Source organism: Borostomias antarcticus, assembly GCF_949987555.1.
Source record: "Borostomias antarcticus genome assembly, chromosome: 2".
NCBI lineage: Eukaryota > Metazoa > Chordata > Actinopteri > Stomiiformes > Stomiidae > Borostomias > Borostomias antarcticus.
In genome coordinates this window covers 7768884-7787089 of record NC_140235.1, presented here as the reverse complement: position 1 = coordinate 7787089, position 18206 = coordinate 7768884, and the positions used below count along the sequence as shown (strand labels likewise).

Sequence of the window (18206 nt, the reverse complement as noted above, 5' to 3'; positions counted from 1 at the left end):
CTATAATTCCAAACAACAAACTCGCATGTCAGTAAATGAGGCAAATTCAAATCCTGGAGGCTGGTTTTGTGGTCTGTCAAGACAGGCGAACAATGCAGCTGTATGCTGGTGTTCTGACCAGGATAGAGACTCTAGACAGAGACTAGACAGACAGAGAAGAAGTGTTGTGCAAACCAACCTACAAACATGAGGCATGAGATTTGTTCTTCCCTTGATGGAGGCCAAGCGTCCAGAGCGATCTGTTTTCTGTTTAATTGTGCGTATCCCATTTGTTCAACTGGATATTACTGTGGCCTATTCAAAATAATGGGAAAGAAAGAACAAGCATCTTAATGAAAACATGCGTGTTTTAAAGCCACCCTAATACAATATGACGGATGTTAGACATTATAGACATGTATTTGTGGCTGTTACATGGCAAAACAACAGTATTTGCATCAGCCACCCTCTAGATCAACGTTGTCAAACATACTGTAGACCTACAATGATCTGGTGATTTGAGAAATACAATTACATTACATTACAGCAATTTAGCAGACGCTTTTATCCAAAGCGACTAACAATAATTGCATTTAACGTAGGAAAAGCCAATGTACTACTACTGTACTTGCCAGAACTCACAAGTGCATCTTCTTTCTAAAACAAGTGACTAAGAGCATAATCTAGTGCTGAAGGCAAAGTGCAAGAATAGCAATCTAAAATACAGTAGGTGCTTAAGAGGGAGGATTCTTGTAGTACTTCTTGAACAGTTGGGTTTTGAGCCTGCGCCGAAAGATGGGCAGCGACTCTGCTGTCCTGATGTCAGTGGGCAGTTCGTTCCCCCACCACGACCACAATAATACAAAAAGGTAATTTACTTCCCATGATCTACTTTACCTGCTTGTCAGGGAAGCTCCTATAATTCAAGCAGCTTCTTAATTTCAGAGAGGGAGATATGCACTAAGAACGACATGGATATGAGTTTATTTTCTGTTTTTGGGTTCCAGATTGTACTGTGTAGTGGTGGTCATAACTCCTTGTATATTGGGTAGAGGTGGACCTGAGTTCTGGCATTTATATAAGTAGATAACATCTTCTGAAGTGGGGGATTAAATGTTTATTGTTTGTGCTAATTTGCTGCCCACACACACACACACACACACACACACACACACACACACACACACACACACACACACACACACACACACACACACATAATGTAGGTGTTTACAAAGACAGATGACACAGCCATAGTTATTTTTCTATACTGGAGAGTGTAATTCCTATTTTGAACACTGGAAGGGAGCAGTAGCTGCACATTCATTCAGCTAGTGTGTCCCCTCTGTGCTGTAGGCCTGTGGTGTGTGTTTGTCAGTCCCAGACCCTCTAACCAAGTTGCCTTCTCAGTTTGAGTTTCTAGAATAATTCAATTCAATTTTCAATTGAATTCAAAGGAGCTTTGTTGGCATGAGACATATATTTACATTGCCAAAGCAAGTGTGAAATAAACCCCCCAAAATGTAAGTACAATTAAAGGTATACTCAAATAATGTGTAAACAGAGCTGTGTGATGCACGCACACACACACACACACACACACACACACACACACACACACACACACACACACAGATAAGTAAAGATAACTTAAAATATAAATGGAAGAATATGGACATTGCAGTTTGAAAAATATAATATAATACAAATAAGTGAGGACTACATGTATGTAAACACTGCAACATCTTTATATACATTTTACAAACATATTTAAAGGTGTCTGCTCTGTTTGTACAGTATGTACAGTGTGTCTACAGTATGTCCAGAGATCAGGACGGTCCAGATAGTGCTGGAATACACAGATGATTCACGTCTTCACGATGGTTATATTCCATCAGATGTCCTTTCATGTCCTAAACTAGTTACATACAATGCTTTCCATTGGAGACCTTTACTGAAATGTAATTGCTCCATCAGATGATGATATTCAAGCTTTTGTCTATAGGCCTGATATGCAATGACTACTAAATATTCATGTCTTTAACAAGAATGCTTAACTTGACTCACCAGTGACTAAACTGTTGCTTTGGCCTGAACTGTGTGAAAGGTGAAGAAATGGAAGAAACAGATATTATGATGTGAGATTCACTGGACAGCTCTTTAATCTGGTGCCACATTAAACAGAAGACTTGCCATGTTTAGAGGATTTGGAGGCAGTGACCATTCTGGCTCCCAGTAGGCTGACATACGAGCTGTCATTAAAATGGCAGAACATTCTGACAAGTTTAGGCCTATTCAGGAAAGAGTTTGTGTGTGTGTGTGTGTGTAATGTAAATGCAACATGCATGAACAGCCTACCTTAATCAATAAAGCAATTTCAACTGGCGTTAAGTGATATTTGGTCCACTGCCGCCTGGCTATGACCTTAACTGAGTTAGGAATCTCTTTCTACTCCAAGGCAATTTTTCTGTACTGAATCGTTTGTCCCCCACTCAGCAACACTATTCATTTTTCCCACTGCCAAGTAGGCTACATTTTACTTTATGCAAAACTATGCTTGGTATCTCAATGAAAGTATAGTATATTCTACTCCACTCAGGTGGCCAATGACTTTCTAAATCCACAGAGTTCAGAGCTTGAGGTGTTTAGTAGATCTTTTGGTGCTTGTTTCAAAATCAAAATTATATTTCAGAGATCCTACCAGTTGCTTGGATTTGTTTGTGCCACTAGATGGAGACATTGAGGTTTGTCGATCTCTTTGGGTGTTGTGGAGTTCCACGACTGGGATCAGAGTTTGTCTGATGGAAGGGGAGGAGCCTCGTGAGACCATTTTGATCTTGTGAGCTTACATTCTGTTTGTCTCGCAGATCAGTCTGGACACTCTCCATAGAGATCCGTTTGTGCCCGATCAAAAAATGATCAATCAGCTATGAGCGTTCTACTTTGTAACTGTGTTTTTGAAAGGTATACAAAAACACAGTTACTATACAAATAAAATGTATTATTATTATTATTAGTAATAGTAGTATTAGTATTAGTATTAGTATAAGTATTAGTATTAGTATTAGTATTATGAAGAAATACTAGTAGCTACGCTAGCTGTGGTTTAGGTGTGATGACTGCGAGAAGCGACTATTCATTCTAAAACAACTATGCGGCTCCTGAAGAGGTTAGTGCAGATGCTGCTTTAGCATCAGTTACATCTGAACTGGAGAGAGGTTCTTCATTGAAATAAGAGCAAAGAGCATCACTGAGGGCTTTTCTCATTGGAAAAGATGTCTTCGTTCTTCGACTGGCTTCGGTAAGAATTTGATTTACCCTCGATAGATGGTGATAGACAGATGGTTCATCCAGTCACCTGCCTGTGTTTTTTGAAAGTTCCTGCCTTTTTCCAAATGAACTTTCCAAAAGTTTCCAATGAGGAGCTCCCAGATGGTTCTGCGGAGTAAACCATCTGGCGCATCAGGTTAGGTGAGGAGGAACAAGGGAGAATACCCCAGTGCACCCCTTGTTTTATGCTTTTGGCCTAACCCTATCTGTTTTACAGTGCAATCATAGTGTAAGGTGAATGTAACACAATGGTCAGAAGTTACATATCTAGCATACTACACTGAATGCTTTCATTTGGCTGCAAACAGTCAAAAAGCGTGCAAGACGACGGTGTGATATGTGTGAGGCACGGGTGAAGGAAACATCTAAAGTCTGTGGACGAACTTTGCTCGACATGGGACGCAGGTTCCGAGTACAAATGAAACATACAGTATAGGGGACTACTTCCCTTCCCCCCAGAACCCAAGATACGGGTATCGAACTGACAAACATAGAGAATGAATGATGACAGATAGTCCTTTTAACGACACTATTCGGCTCCAAACTGCTCAAAACAAGGCTAGCTAGATTCTGTAGGCCGAGAGGAATCCAATGATGTCCACCTCTTTGACATTTGGTCGATTTTAATGACCACTAGATCGATGAGAAGACGACCAATGTCATTCAACAAATGTACATGATGATGACATGCATTAGGGTTGGGAACGACAAGTTCACTGTGCACTTCTTAATGCTTACCCTGGTCTTCAAACTCCTCTCCCCAGACACACCACGGACAGACCCCAGCCTACATCTCAGAGCTTCTCCATCCCTACTCGCTGAGTCGGTCTCTGAGGGGGTCCAACCAGGACCTCTTGGCGGTGCCCCGGACCAGACTAAAAACCAAGGGTGATAGAGCCTTTGAGGCGGTGGCCCCGAGGCTCTGGAATGCTCTTCCCCAGGACCTGAGAGATGCACCTTCTGAACGAATGTTCAAAAAACAACTAAAGACACACTTGTTCAGACAGGCCTTTTGGTCATTTAGAATTGATACTTTTTGCTGCTTGCAATGTTCTTTTTTGTTGTTGTTGTTTTTGTTTCTTGTTTTAATGTGTTTTTGGATTGCATATTTTATGTTTGATTTTAACTTATTACTGTAAAGCAATAAGCTCTGTGCATTCATGCTGTAAAGAGCGCTATATAAATAAAGTTTACCTAGTATTGGGTAGGCGAGAACGTTATGGTTGTACCAATGTACTCGTTCAGTAGGATGAGCCTCTACATAGTAGCTAGGCAGACAGGTTCATCGTGGTGAAATGACCCCTCATCCAAGGGCAGTTGCTTGGGTGCACTCAGGCTGAACTCATTACAGCAGGGCTTGATGTTGCTGTCAGAAGCCTCGCAGTCAACCTCAGACTGACAGCGCTCGGACACGCCAGAGTGAGGCTGGACCAAGGCCATCTATGACAGCTGGCATCCAGCCCAAGTCTAAAACAATACACACTCCCTCCCCTGTGACTGCGAGGAGTACACACTTGTCCTGTCATGCTAGGGGGGAACACACGCTTGCTCCATCGCCTCTTGACAGTGAAAATAAACGGATGGGCGGAAAAAAAGACAGCGTAATGAATACCAGCGCAGTGAGCGAAAGGAAAACTTGCATCTTCTCCTCCATCACAGCGCGGCAGCCAGCGCCGGGTGTCGTTGCGTAATAAAAGATATGCCCCCTCCGGTTCGATAGCCCGCTGTGCCGAGGTTTCTCCATCGCCGTTTGAGAGTTAGCGCCACAGTCATGAAAGGAATAGCTCTGGGTCATTAAAATACCTTTGAAAATATGGGATTCTTATCAAATAATAAGAACCATATTGCCCAGTTCCCCTGTGTAAGCCAGAGAGACGGGTTTGGGCTAAAGGAGATATCTCTATCTTTCAAATGGTCTTTGAAGTCTAGGCCGTTTACGTGTAGCGGACCTGGGAAAGCTTATACAGGCTTCACGGTGCACTGGCTTCTACAGGGGTTGTGACCTCAGTGACCCAGCTGTGTCTGTTTGTGTCTCTGTTTCTTCATCAGACAAAGTTAAGGTAGCAGGGTTGTCATACTGTAAGAAAGAGCTTGAGTGTGGTTTCCCCTGGCTGACCGGTTCTCTGTAAAAGCCTGATCAATTCAAAGTAAGGATATCCAGTCAGAGGATGGAGCATCCCAAGAAATAGGCAGCGGCGGTTTAGTTTCCAACGTTAAAAACTCCAGCTGATTTAATGAGAGGCGAATGTCAGGACTCTTTGCAGTGAATATTGAATCTGCCACAGTCACTTATTTTAAGAGCTTGGTAGTATTACTGCAGACGGACCGGTTTCCAGACCGAGTCCAATAGGTTACAAAAACATGGCCGGTTACAGGCGGATGTCAGGGTGGTGTGTGGATGAGGGAGAGGGATGAGGCGCATGGATGAGGGGGAGAGGGGGCGGCCGGTGGGCTCGGCTGTTCTGTCAGATGCCTTTACCATCCCAGGACACGATGTGGCTGAAAGAGAGGTGATCATGTCACTATATCCCCTAACCACAACTGCAGGTGCTGAACAAGCCCCATCTCTACCCTTTAGAATGTTTTAATTGATTTGATTGCTTTAATTGATTTTGTATGCATTTGTTTTGTTTGTGTCTATTGTGAACTCGTCAACCCTGAAAATGAGGGAAACCTCAGTGCTTTTACGAGTCAAAATAAAGGTTTTGAATTGAATTGAATTTAGAAATAATCTATTGATTGTACCAATTAAAGGTGCAGTCTGATTGGCTTAAATGGAGATTAGTTTGTTATTGAGAAACTGTTTTCTTCGATCAAGGAGTAGGGATTACCCAGCCTTACAGGGTTATATGAAACTGTTGCCAGTTAAGCAACCCTGGTCAGAGGGTATAAAACAGCTTGTCACGTCTTTTTCAGAATTTTGGTTGTGATGTAATTTTGATGATTGTGATTTCATATGGGTTTCTTAACCCGCAATACTAAATCTTCATTTTACTAAGCCTGAGTCCAGACATTTGGATCCACCCATCCACCAAAGATGACTGATTCTTAACGGAATGTAACGAGTTCACATTCTGTCCGATATCAGTCTACATTTGACCTGTTACGTGACCTCATCACACTGCATAATGAAGGCTGGATAAACAGGTCCACGGCAAGGGAGCGGAGCTTGGTCGTCTGTGTTTGACATTTCTCTCCCTTGGACATTCCCGGTCATTTGTTCGGAGCATTCCTCCTGCGTGGCTCATGCTCCTCTCCTCCAGGCCAAGCCAGGTCCTGCGTGGCTCATGCTCCCCTCCTCCAGGCCAAGCCAGATCCCCGGTGGCGCATCTTCAGGAGGAAATTATTTTTCATTGCCCCCGAAAGAGTGCGACTCTTGCCAAAACGCGTTGTTTCGTGCTATCCGCTGGGCCGGGTTGGCCGGCTCCTCTGGCTAACTCCCAGAGGGATCGGCCCCGGCTTCCTCCCATCTCGGGGAGGCAGTGGCGGGGTCAACCCAGCAGGGAGAGGGGGTCACTGGCCCCTGACTGAACTAACACCCCCGGCTCATATACCTTTGTCCCTTCCTCGGAGCAGGGGCCAGTGTTGTATATTATCTTAAATGTACTGGTCTGACTTCTCTGAAACAGTAGGAATGTCCAATCCATATTCACAGGGTTAAAGCAGGAGCTCCTACAGTACCATACCAAATTAGAGTTTTGTTTTGTTGCAAGTTGGAGGACAGTTTTTGGAGGACAGATTGTAGTGTTTGACTCTAGTTCTAGTTTTATGGTGGGTATGGTTTGACAACTGAAACTGGGGAACCCTTCCCTAAAATAAAGGTTAAGTTAAAATAATTATAACTGACTCGGAATGCATTTTCTTATTGTTGTGGTTTTCCTTTCGAGTTACACACATTGTTAGAGGAGTTTATTTTTGTTCTCCTTTTGTTAATGTGAGTGCTCCATGTTAATGTCAACATTAAGTGGATAGGTTACCCACACACATTCCCTATGGCTATTCATGCAATGGCTCTCACGAGTGATGAGTCATCTTGTTGGCTAGGTGGCGCCTAGATACGCTTCTACCTCAGCGCTCTGTTCAACTGGTGTCCACAGGCCTTTGAAAACTCTTTCCAGGCCGCCTCCCCGTGCCAGAGCCCCGGGAGACAGTCTGAGACCCTGGGAGGGCTGGCTGGCAAAACAGGCCTCCTCAGCCTGACCTGTAGCCCCAGGGCGCTTGGGGAGACGGATGGGGAGATGGATGAAGATAGAGGGATGAGGGGAGGGCAGGATCTGGCCGATCTGTCTGGAGCCAAGACAGAGACGCTCCTGCACGGCAACGTGCTCAAACTGGTACTCCGCAGGCCAAGAAGAGAAGGCTGGGAGTGTCTGGTGTCTGTCCTCCTGGTCCCTGCTTTCTCTCTCTCTCTCTCTCTCTCTCTCTCTCTTTCTCTCTTGCTCTATTTTCCTTGTGCACGCTTCATCTTTCTCTCTCTTTCTCTCCGTTTCCACCCCTCCCTGTCCTCTCCCAGCCAACCTTTTGTCTTCCTCTCCCACTGTGCCTGGTGAAACACAATGATTCATTCATCTCATTTTTCTTTCATGGAAGCATTTTCCAGCTCCTGGGAATCTTATTTCCTGTTCCTCCCTGTCATCTGATTAGTGTTTATGTTTAGCGATCTGTTTCTTATAATCCATGTTTTTGCTTTTCCCCCTCTCTCTTTCGTCCATGACTATCCAACATTACTGAAGGATGAGGGGTTTAGGCATTGGCAGGAGTTGAAACGAGCAGGAAACAGCAACACCTCCAGCCTGAGCCCTTCTATCCAAACTGCAGTATGCAATATGTCAGAGGGGTTGAAATTGGACATTTGCACAGTACAAAGAGGAGACATGTTACTCCTTGATGCTTCCGGCCTCTGTAAATGAACTGCTGTTAATTTAAACTTCAAAAACCATCTTCTTTCAATGTCAGTGCCCACATTCTAATACTTTGGTAGAGCTTTTCATCGAATCAAAACTTCTCATATGGACCGAACCATCTTCAGATCCATACTCTTCCTATTGAACTTGATCCTGGTTTAACTCTTGTCCTCTCTCTCACAGGGTAAAACTGGAGTGACACCTCAAAGAGCATGACCTTTCGCTTTCTGGTTTTTGGTAATGATGGTTGCATGGCCTCCATGGGCCACGTCTCTCTGGAAGCACAGCAGGCAGAATGATCTTTCTGTGGAAGGTTATTGACTGTTGGAACTTCATTGAAAACAGATAAATAGAGAGGCTGAACATTCAGCTCCCAGTCAATTTTGTCATGAAGCATATTTGCATTCTCTGATAGTCCCAGATCCATTTGACAGGAATTGAGTTGACTACGCTACAAAATTGACTTTACTTAACTTGTCTACACACTCCAATTATATGATATCAAATTTCACAGTGGTGAAATATAATACATTATATTTCCTTTACATCTAGAAGAAGTCAATTCTAATGTGGCTAACGCCTTCAAAACTGCATGGACATTATGCATTTAGCTGAAAGATCAGCTATTATCTGTAGACTGCTTGAATTATAGCCAGTGCTCTGAACTTAGAGTTTGGATCAGTGGTAATGCAATTGCATTGTATTTCTCCCCTGGTGCCACAGTGGGACAAACATTGAGCTTTTGTAATGGCTCCTCACACGGAACGCCATGCTGACCCAGAGAGGAATGCTCTCCCAGAACATCTGCACGTGGGCGATTGCGTTTGTTGTCATTCGCTTTTGTTTTCCTTTACTTTTTCCCCTCTTTTTGCTGTGCTGCTCTTCCAATCAAGGCTAATCTGCGCGAGTCCGAGGGGGTACAAGCTGGCACGGACATCAGGCGCTCCGAGGGTCGGCCATCGCCCACCCGCCTCCGGCTCCGTCAACCCCGGTTCAGACCCTTCTGAAACCAGCCGTCTAATTGCTCTCAGATGCGAGCTTTGGTGTGCGAGCCATGGTGTGTGAGTTCTCTTCTCTCTGAGGTTCGATTCATTTATTGCTGTTTATTAAAACATGTTTTTGAGTCATGCAGACTTGAGGTTTTGAATGGTTGCACGCTTCCCCAAAGCGTGAGGCGTTGAGAGGCCGTAGCATGTGAAGGGGTGACGAGGGGGTCAGGACACTTTAAGAAGATGATTGATCCATTTGAAGGAACGTGGTGACATGAAGAGCAGGTTTTACTTAGTGATGTTTTTGTTCCCTGTGATGCACTGTATTTCTTTAACCCAGTGAGTTGGGCGGTGATCATTTTTGCACTATTGGTGCCATTCCGTTGGTTCAATGATGCAGATAAGAGGGAATATAAGTTCACCAGAAGAGAATTTAAAAATAAATAATGAACAGAAGATTCATCAGTATGTTGTCATTAAATTCCAAGTGTCGTTAAAAACGTGTCCATCCATATTGCATGTTCCACCTGACCCTTTTCTAATCAGATGTTTTCTAATCCCTCTTTCTACATCCATCCCTCTCATCAAACCATACCTTCATGATCACCTGTGGTGCTGGCTCAAAGCAATTTGCAAATTTTGAGAAACATCAACCTTCTGAGCTCCAGCAGTGTTCCTCGGTGTGAGAGAGGCTCATCTTTGGTAAGCAGGTCTTGGGCGAACCTGCCAACTGCACCGGGAAAATGACAGACAGAGCCATCATTCTTCCAGACAGGAACCTCTTTGAAAATGCTCTCTATACATTTAATAGCTCGACCTTCCTTCTTTTATGTGCTTGCTCTCTCTTTCTAGTTTATATATCCTTGGCACAGCTGGGAATTCCTGGGATGGATGTTTATTTCATATGCCAGTTCAGAGGAGTGTCTCGCAATCTCCTCAAAATCTCTGGAATAGGCAAGGAAGGCTATATATTTTTGATAATATATGTAGCACCGTTATTTATAATATATTAAACCCTAGTTTTCTCTGTAAGGATAGAAATGGTTTTTATGTATTGCTTTTTGATCCAAAGCATTACTTCTTAATACCGATTGAATTGAAGAATAAAAAGTCCCAGCGTTAATAAGAGAATTTAGAGCTGTGTTGAAAGAAATAACCCAAATCTGTGACACCTCAATAAATTTAAGGTTCAATGTCCCACAAAAGAGTCATGTTTCTCAAGGCTGTGGCCTCCAAAAATGGTCTAGCAAGAGTTAGATATTGCCAAGTAATCCCTCATTGAAAGTAGTTTGGGATACTAAAAAGAGATAATTTTAATAGTCAGAATCCACAGAAGGTGGTTGAAGAAAGATGATTATGGTGTGTGTGTGTGTGTGTGTGTGTGTGTGTGTGTGTGTGTGTGTGTGTGTGCGTGCGTGCGTGCGTGTGTGTGTGTGTGTGTGTGCGCGTGTGTGTGTGTGTTTCCGTCAGTGCATGAGTGAGTGAGTACGTACAGTAAGTGAGTCAGTGTGTGAGTGTGTGCTTGTGTGGGTTCATACTTTTTGTCTATGGCATTGTGTTCTGTGCTGAGGTCCTTCTCCACCCTGACTCAACTGACTCAACACTGCTCTGTATTTGCCAGCATTCTGCTTCTTCTGAATCTTCCTACTGTAGGAAATCTGACTTTCCATATATGAAAATCACCAAACGTTGCACACCACGTTCCATTCCTATGGCAAAAGTCCATAACTGGGCTTGTGGCTTGTATCCTGATGATAGCACTATAGCAACTGTCTAAAGATTAAAACGTTCATTAAAAGAAATGTTCTAAAATTCATAACGAATCAGCCGCATGTGCAACCACCACCAAAATGTAGGCCCAAGTGAGCAGAAACGTTCATATGCTTCAAGCCGGCAGGAATTATGAAGTCCACTTCATCTCCTCCCACATTGACACCACATTTGCTACATTGCATCTTCAGACTGTACTCCACAAACTCCGTTCTGGATTTTTGAGATATCAAAAATTGTTGGTGTAAAAAATGGTTTATTGTAAACAGTACTGTATACAGTTACTGAAAATTCTCAATAAATCTCCACTTTCATGAAAAACCTTCAATATTTTCATGCCATGGTAGATGTAGTATGAATTTTCGAGAATTTTATCTCAGATAGATATCTAGTCACTGGGGTCAAATGACCCCTGCTCAGCCTTTCTAGTTGAAGCAAAGGTCATACTGACAGCTTCTCACTCGGAAGGTAGCTCAACAAGATTGGCTTTCCCTTGGTGTCTAAGGTTGTGAGTTCAAGACCTGGGTGATGCAGAATAAACATGCTACTGCCTATTCAGGCATTGTACTGTTTGGATTTCAGACATAATATTTTAAAGATATTTTTAATTTAAGAAGTTTTAAATAATTAGGGTCTGGCAGAGATCCTCTTGTATTTTTCATTTAAAGCCCAATGATTATCACACACCTGAGTGTGTAAAATTTGTTCTCCGCATTTAACCCATCCCCTAGGGGAGCGGTGAATAGCAGCGGTGTCGCGCTCGGGAATCATTTGGTGATGTAGCCCCCCAATTCCAACCCTTGATTCTGAGTGCCAAGCAGGGAGGCAATGGGTACCATTTTTATAGTTTTTGGTCTGACTCGGCCAGGGATTGAACTCACAACCTCCCAGTCTCAGGGTGGACGCTCTAACCACAAGGCCGCTGAGCCATTTGTCTCTTCCTTCCCCTTCCTCCGCAAAATGCCCTGCCCCGACCCAGCAGCCCTGCCCCCCCCACCCACTATTGACATGTACAGTATTGAAGGATAGATGGATGACAAGATACAGTAGATTGACTTATAGTCTCATTTTTTAAGACTATAATACTGTAGGCTCTAATACTCTAACATTATGCTACACCACCTTTTGTGCACCCCCCATGTGAAATGAACAATGACCAACACATTACTGTGTAATGTATGTCACACACTACACCGGAAGGAACCACTAGGATAGAGGTGTTCCCCATTCAGATGGTTAATTTTATCGATCTGGTCACCAAGTGCTCAACTAAGTATTTATCTGCCTCTTCCTCTGTATCCCATCCCTTCATTGACAGCCATTCATACCCCTTTTCAGTTTTCTTTTCAGTGGCTGACATTTCCTTTCTCCTACGTGTTTCACTGCGGTGACGATATCCTCCACTCCACCACCAAGTAAGAGCAGGCAATGATGAAGCTAAATAAATAAATAAAACTCTCAACTCTCCTTGGTGAAGCCAGCAGACAGTCATTAGTGATAATGTGTCCACCAGCCTGACTCCACAGTGACCTCAGAAGCCCCGGGGGCTGTTAAGGCTATCTCTTGAGTGTGTCAGGTGCACCTGTGCAGAGGCCAGATCCCTCGTTTGGTCTTTATCCCACTGAGGTGGAGCGGAGACCAGGGGGACTGTGTGTGTTTCACAGCTGGCCTAGTTAACAGCGGTGTCCCTCATAGAGGATGATGGCTGTAGGCTACATTCCCTTGGCCCCTGGGGTTAAAACGCCCAAGCCGTGTCTATGTTCTTTCACACATACTCAAGGACCATAGAGAGATGACCCCGGTGAACTTTAAAGTCGACAATGGACCGATCCAGAGCTTAGAGACCTAGGAGGGATAATGAACATGAGGACGGACGAGATGGAGTCGCTCATTCGCTCGTGTGTGCACACACACATGGGACATGTAATGTTTATTACCATATAACACCATCCAAAAGATACGTGTATGTTGATATACGGTGTACCATACAACCAACACATTCACACAGCAGGACCCCTGTGTTTTAGCAACCATGGCTTGACCCAGGAAATGGCTGACCGGTCCTCCAGGCGCAGGAAGAGGTGATGGCTGTAAGCCCCTCGGCCAGCTCCCCTAGAGGAGTGTGTTCATTGATGATGATGCCTTTCCCAGAGAAGGCCTGCAGAGAGGAATGGGGCGCAGGCGAGGGAGAAGGGTCCCCTAGTTCTAATAAGAGTGTGTTAATGCCTGTGCTTGTGCTACGGGGATGTGTACACACACACGCACACACATACAGTGAATTCTCCCTTTTTTTTTCTCTCTCTCTCTCTCTCTCTCTCTCTCACACACACACACACACACACACACACACACACACACACACACACACACACACACACACACACACACACACACAGTGAATTCTCCCTTCTTTCTCTCTTTCTCTCTCTCTCTCTCACACACACACACATGCACACACTTACACACATCCAGTGGGATGCACTATATCAGAAAGTTACACAACCTCCCTACCTTTCCAGAAACACACACTCAGACATTGTTTCAACATTCTTAAATTAGGTGCAACAAGGCCTGCAGACCACTTCCTGTAATTTCACCATAGTTTTCCTGTAGCTGTTGCCCCATGTCATAGACCTCACTCTAATTGCCAGCCCAATTCCAAACAATGCTGCATCTGTCATGGGAATAGGTAGACATTCCCTTCACAGCCACTGATAAAGGTTCAGATAAGACTTTCATACAGCTAATGGTTAAGTCAAGACTTGGGGCAAGGCTAATTTGATCCTACTGTAGATCTGTGGTTAAGGGTAACTTTTAGTTTAAGCTATCACCTTGGCCATGCCATGGCAGTCAAAGGGTCGTATCTTAGCTAAGATGAAAAGAGCTGCTAACATGGCAGAAACTGAGATTGCATTTGACTGCTATGACATGACCTTGGCAATTGAGTTGTTCCCAGAGGTAATCTGAGATGTTATCAGCTTTTTCACTCAACCATTCAAACAAACAACGTTGTTTTCTGAATGAGAATATTTTTGTTGTTGTTATAGTTATATTTGCATCTTTACAGGTTTTGTAATTCGATGGTAGATAGCCTCAATTTTGCTGTGTGTGTATGTGTGTGTGTGTGTGTGTATGCTTGTGTTAACACACCACACATACTGACTTCATTGCCATGATTTTACAAACTGCTATGGTTGAGAAATAGCTTATACACTGGAAATATAGGAAATGACATAAACACGGAAAATTAAACACACCATTAAGCAAGTGATCAATTAAAATTCCTAAAATGTAGGCTATAATATATTACACAATGCCTACGTAGTTTGGTGGAAATCGATTCTGATATGCTATTAATTCTCAATTTTCATTAACTTCCTTGTTTTCTTCCAAATAACTCCCAAGTCGAGACAACTTCAAAACCAGCGACTTAGTTGAGAACAGATGTGTTGGCACACAGGTTCAAGCCGCCTTTCCTGCCTCCCTCCCTCAAACTGCTCTCTTTTGCCCGTAACCACGTTGTCAATGGAGACCTGAGAGCATCACTCTTTGCCTGCAACAGGTGATAGAGGCAATGAAACAAAAAAAAACAACATTTGAAAGCGTCCCTTATTGTAAAAGGCTGTCTCTTGTTGTAGGATAGAATGCAGCTCCTGCGTTTGACAGCCGCGTCTTTTAATACAAATTCCAAACCGAGCCCGTCAGCTGCGCGCGACCGCTGCTGTCTGTTTGGCAGAAGGTTCTGACAAGCACACGCGCTCTGCGCCGTCAGCCCATTCTCCTCAGCTGTGCTTTAGGTCAAGAGCAAAACGGAAATTATTCATAGGTCTCCGTTTTCAGCATAACAACTTGATTAATTTGAATAAACAAGCTTGCAATAGAAATCCTATGCTGCCGTGCCAAGTGAATAGCTGGATTGGTTTATGATCCTCCGTGTCTGGCGGTGGGGCCGGATCTGTAGGCTAGTCTACCTCCCAGGATATAGTTACATAAAAATCGATTTACTGCCAAAACAGGCCCACTATAGCCTAGAACACCCATCTATTCAATGCTGCAACGTAGGCTACAGTATTGCCAGAGAATGATTCTCTGCCTTGTTTCTGATAAACGCAGCCTATTCAAATAACGTGACTGGAATGGCGGACAGAGCAGCGGTAGATCTACCTGCTATACAATTTTACGAATGAGTTATAGCCAAGGCATATGCTTGCTGGCCATAGGCTATAGACTACACTTCAAAGGCAGAAGAGAGGGGAAGTATGCTTAGGTTACGTGATCACAATAGCCTATGTCATTCAGTCATATTTTAAGTTTTTATTGCAGAGTATATAGCCTAGGCTATATAAAAAAAAACTTTTCTATGTTTAAAACAAACGAAGAAAACTTAGAATGAAATTAGTCGATATCTGCTTGTGACGAGGCAACAGGTCGGTGCGTTTCCTCCTCAAAACCCTTACAAATACTTCAAGTAGGCATAGGCTATATCCTATTTATCTGTGCACGTGCGTAACCATTTTTTTTTTTTAAATGTATTTTAGTAGACTAATCTACCTTTGTTCTTGGATTCAAAAGACAGGAGCAGCTGTTAATTAGCCTATAATAACATCTGCGTTGACGTATGAAGCATTATTTCAAGACCTTGCTAAACTTTTGAGAACTTCTCTTATCTGAGGGCAATAAGCCTGAGTTAAACATAAATCATTAATCATAAAAAGCCACGCATTGCTATTTGTTATTCTATGCTTCCTGTCAGTAATAGAAGAAGGAAGCCTACTGTAGAATCTATTATTGAACAGGCCTGGCCATTGTAGGTGCAGAAATAGCCTAGATAGAGCCATATTTGGGTCGGTAGCTTGATAATCAAAAGTGTTGGCATATGTTTCTGGCATTAGCTTTGTTTGGTGTCAGTTCAGTTCTAATGAATAAGGCTGTTACCAAGACGGCCCAGGCTAGGCTACTGCGCAGGACGGTCCCTCTAAAGGAAAGGATGCCAAACCCCCATGACGTTTTCTTTGTAAATATTAGGAAACAATTTGAAGAAAGTTTATAATTGGACACGTGAATTCCCTCTGTCGGTAATCTGAAAATCAACCGAATCCTTTGTATCCAACCCCGCTTTTTAAAAGGCTATGAGTGATCTATTAGGCGGGGGCATGTGTCTTAATGAGGTCCTTTTCAGCCTTTAGAATTGGTACGAGCCCCCCACCGCGAGACTTGGAGGCCCGATTGCTATTTAACCCTCGAGATACGTCCCTTCGTCTTTCACACTGTCCAGAGTGTATAGCCAACAGGTCATGTGTAGAGAACCAAATAGTTCTCATTAGAACGTCTTTAGGAACCAAAATCTACGCATAGGAAAGCTTCTGTCATCAAAAACAAACGTTGACCAACCATCAAGACAAGTGCCTATAAGCTATTCTCTTTTTCAATAGGTAGGTCACATTTTATTGCCACTATCACATTTAAAATGGAAGATCTATTTTTTGACTTTGACCACGATGGCAACACAGACTTCGCGTTTTGGGGGCAGATGGACCCTAATTTGCAGTTCCAGGCCCAATTGGACACTCTCCTCTTCGACTGCACAGCTGTCACGGGTCAGCTGTCACCTTGGTCCTCGTTCGGCGGCCAGTCCATGTTCCCCGACGCTCAGCTGACCTTCACCGATCTGGACTCGCAGTCCCCAGGCCTGGGCGGTGCTGAAGTGGACAGCTCCTGCGCGGATGAGCCCAATGAGATCTCCAAGCGCAGAGCGCGGCGGCTCGTCCCCCATCACCCATACAAGGTGCAGCGCCACGCCGCCAATATTAGGGAGAGGAAAAGGATGTTGAGTATCAATTCAGCTTTCGAAGAGCTCCGTTGCCACGTCCCCACGTTTCCCTACGAAAAACGCCTGTCCAAAATTGACACTCTGAGGCTCGCTATAGCCTATATTGACCTTCTGAGGGAGATTCTAATGTCGGGCTGTAACCCCAAGTCATACGTGGATGAATGTATGAAGAACGGCTACAAAAATCAAACCAATGCCATTTGGAACACAAGCGGTGAGCATACACATATTCTGTTGATATTTCAAAAAAAAAAAAAAAAAAAGATTTTAAAGTCGTGTGCTTTGAAATCTGCACCTGTTCCCCTGTAGTTCTACTGCTGCATTCATACTTCATTTAGTTTGAAAAATTGCCTAAATATAGGCTGACGATATTGCAGCATGAAATCAAGACTGTCACATATTTGACATTAATGGGAAAGGTTAAATTACCCTTACAATGGGATCTTTTGAGGCCTGTCTTTTTTTGTTAAGAGCGCACTATGTGGGTACAAAGAGAATTTATTTAGCCTACATTATATAAATATCTAGCACTAAGTAATCATTTGAACTGTGTTGCAGGACAGATCCAAGCAAGGGGAGGAGCTCTAGTTTATGTGTTTAAAATCAGGTTGTGTCATGGGAAATAAGCCCTCTACCCAAAGCAGGATACACCCCAAAACTCATTGCTGTGAATGGAGTTGTATCACTTAAACAGCTTGCATTGTTGATGTTTGTCGTGTGTTTTATTCCCAGCTGTCTTTCCCCTTTGCATTAGTGCTCAAAAGCTCCAATTTACCGAAACACAAGTATTCTCACTGCCTTCAATAGTTGCCTGTGTACTTATGTTAACCAATTCAGTGGGGTTCCACTCAAGGTTCTCAGAGGGGGCTTTTCAGACGTAAGTGTGCCCCTTCTCTTGGGCTTGGACCTGTGACTTGTTAAAGAGTCATTAAAATGTATCTAAACCTCTGTGTTTGTCCTGCCTTTGTCTCCCCTGCCCCCCCGTCTCCCTCCAGACCTGACAGCCCGCCTCTCCTGGATCAAATGGGATTAACCAAGGCTGCGCAGGCGGGCCGCGGCAGCCCGAGGGGGGGTTGTTCTCTCTTTGCTCTCTGTCTCAATGGCAGCCCTGCATCACGGAGCTGACTGACATCTGTAGACTTCTCACCGGATCACACACCTCTTCTCTCTGTTCAGCCTGGGTCCCCCGGTCCCCCAAACACCAGGGCCTTTAATATTCTAATTTGTTGTTGATTGGTAATAGAGAGCTCGGGTCTTGGGAGCTGAGGCGTTGTTTACCCTCAAAGGAGGACACAGGGACAGGGACACAGGGACAGGCTGGAGCCCAATGAGATGGCACTTGTCACAGGGGAGAGAGGCAGCATGGCGCAGAACTGAATGGAGCCATGAGCTGAGCTCTTGTCT

At 43.9% G+C, this 18206-nt stretch overlaps 1 protein-coding gene across 1 annotated transcript; it reads left to right on the top strand.

Annotated features, from left to right (window-relative positions):
* Positions 1-16439: 16439 nt before the first annotated feature.
* LOC311320906 (pancreas transcription factor 1 subunit alpha) lies at positions 16440-17835 on the top strand (the record flags this gene model as incomplete). Its single annotated transcript, XM_084452773.1, has 2 exons — positions 16440-17016; positions 17798-17835. The coding sequence occupies 2 exons, from the start codon at positions 16440-16442 to the stop codon at positions 17833-17835; spliced, it is 615 nt and encodes a 204-aa protein (XP_084308899.1).
* Between the last annotated feature and the right edge of the window lie 371 nt (positions 17836-18206).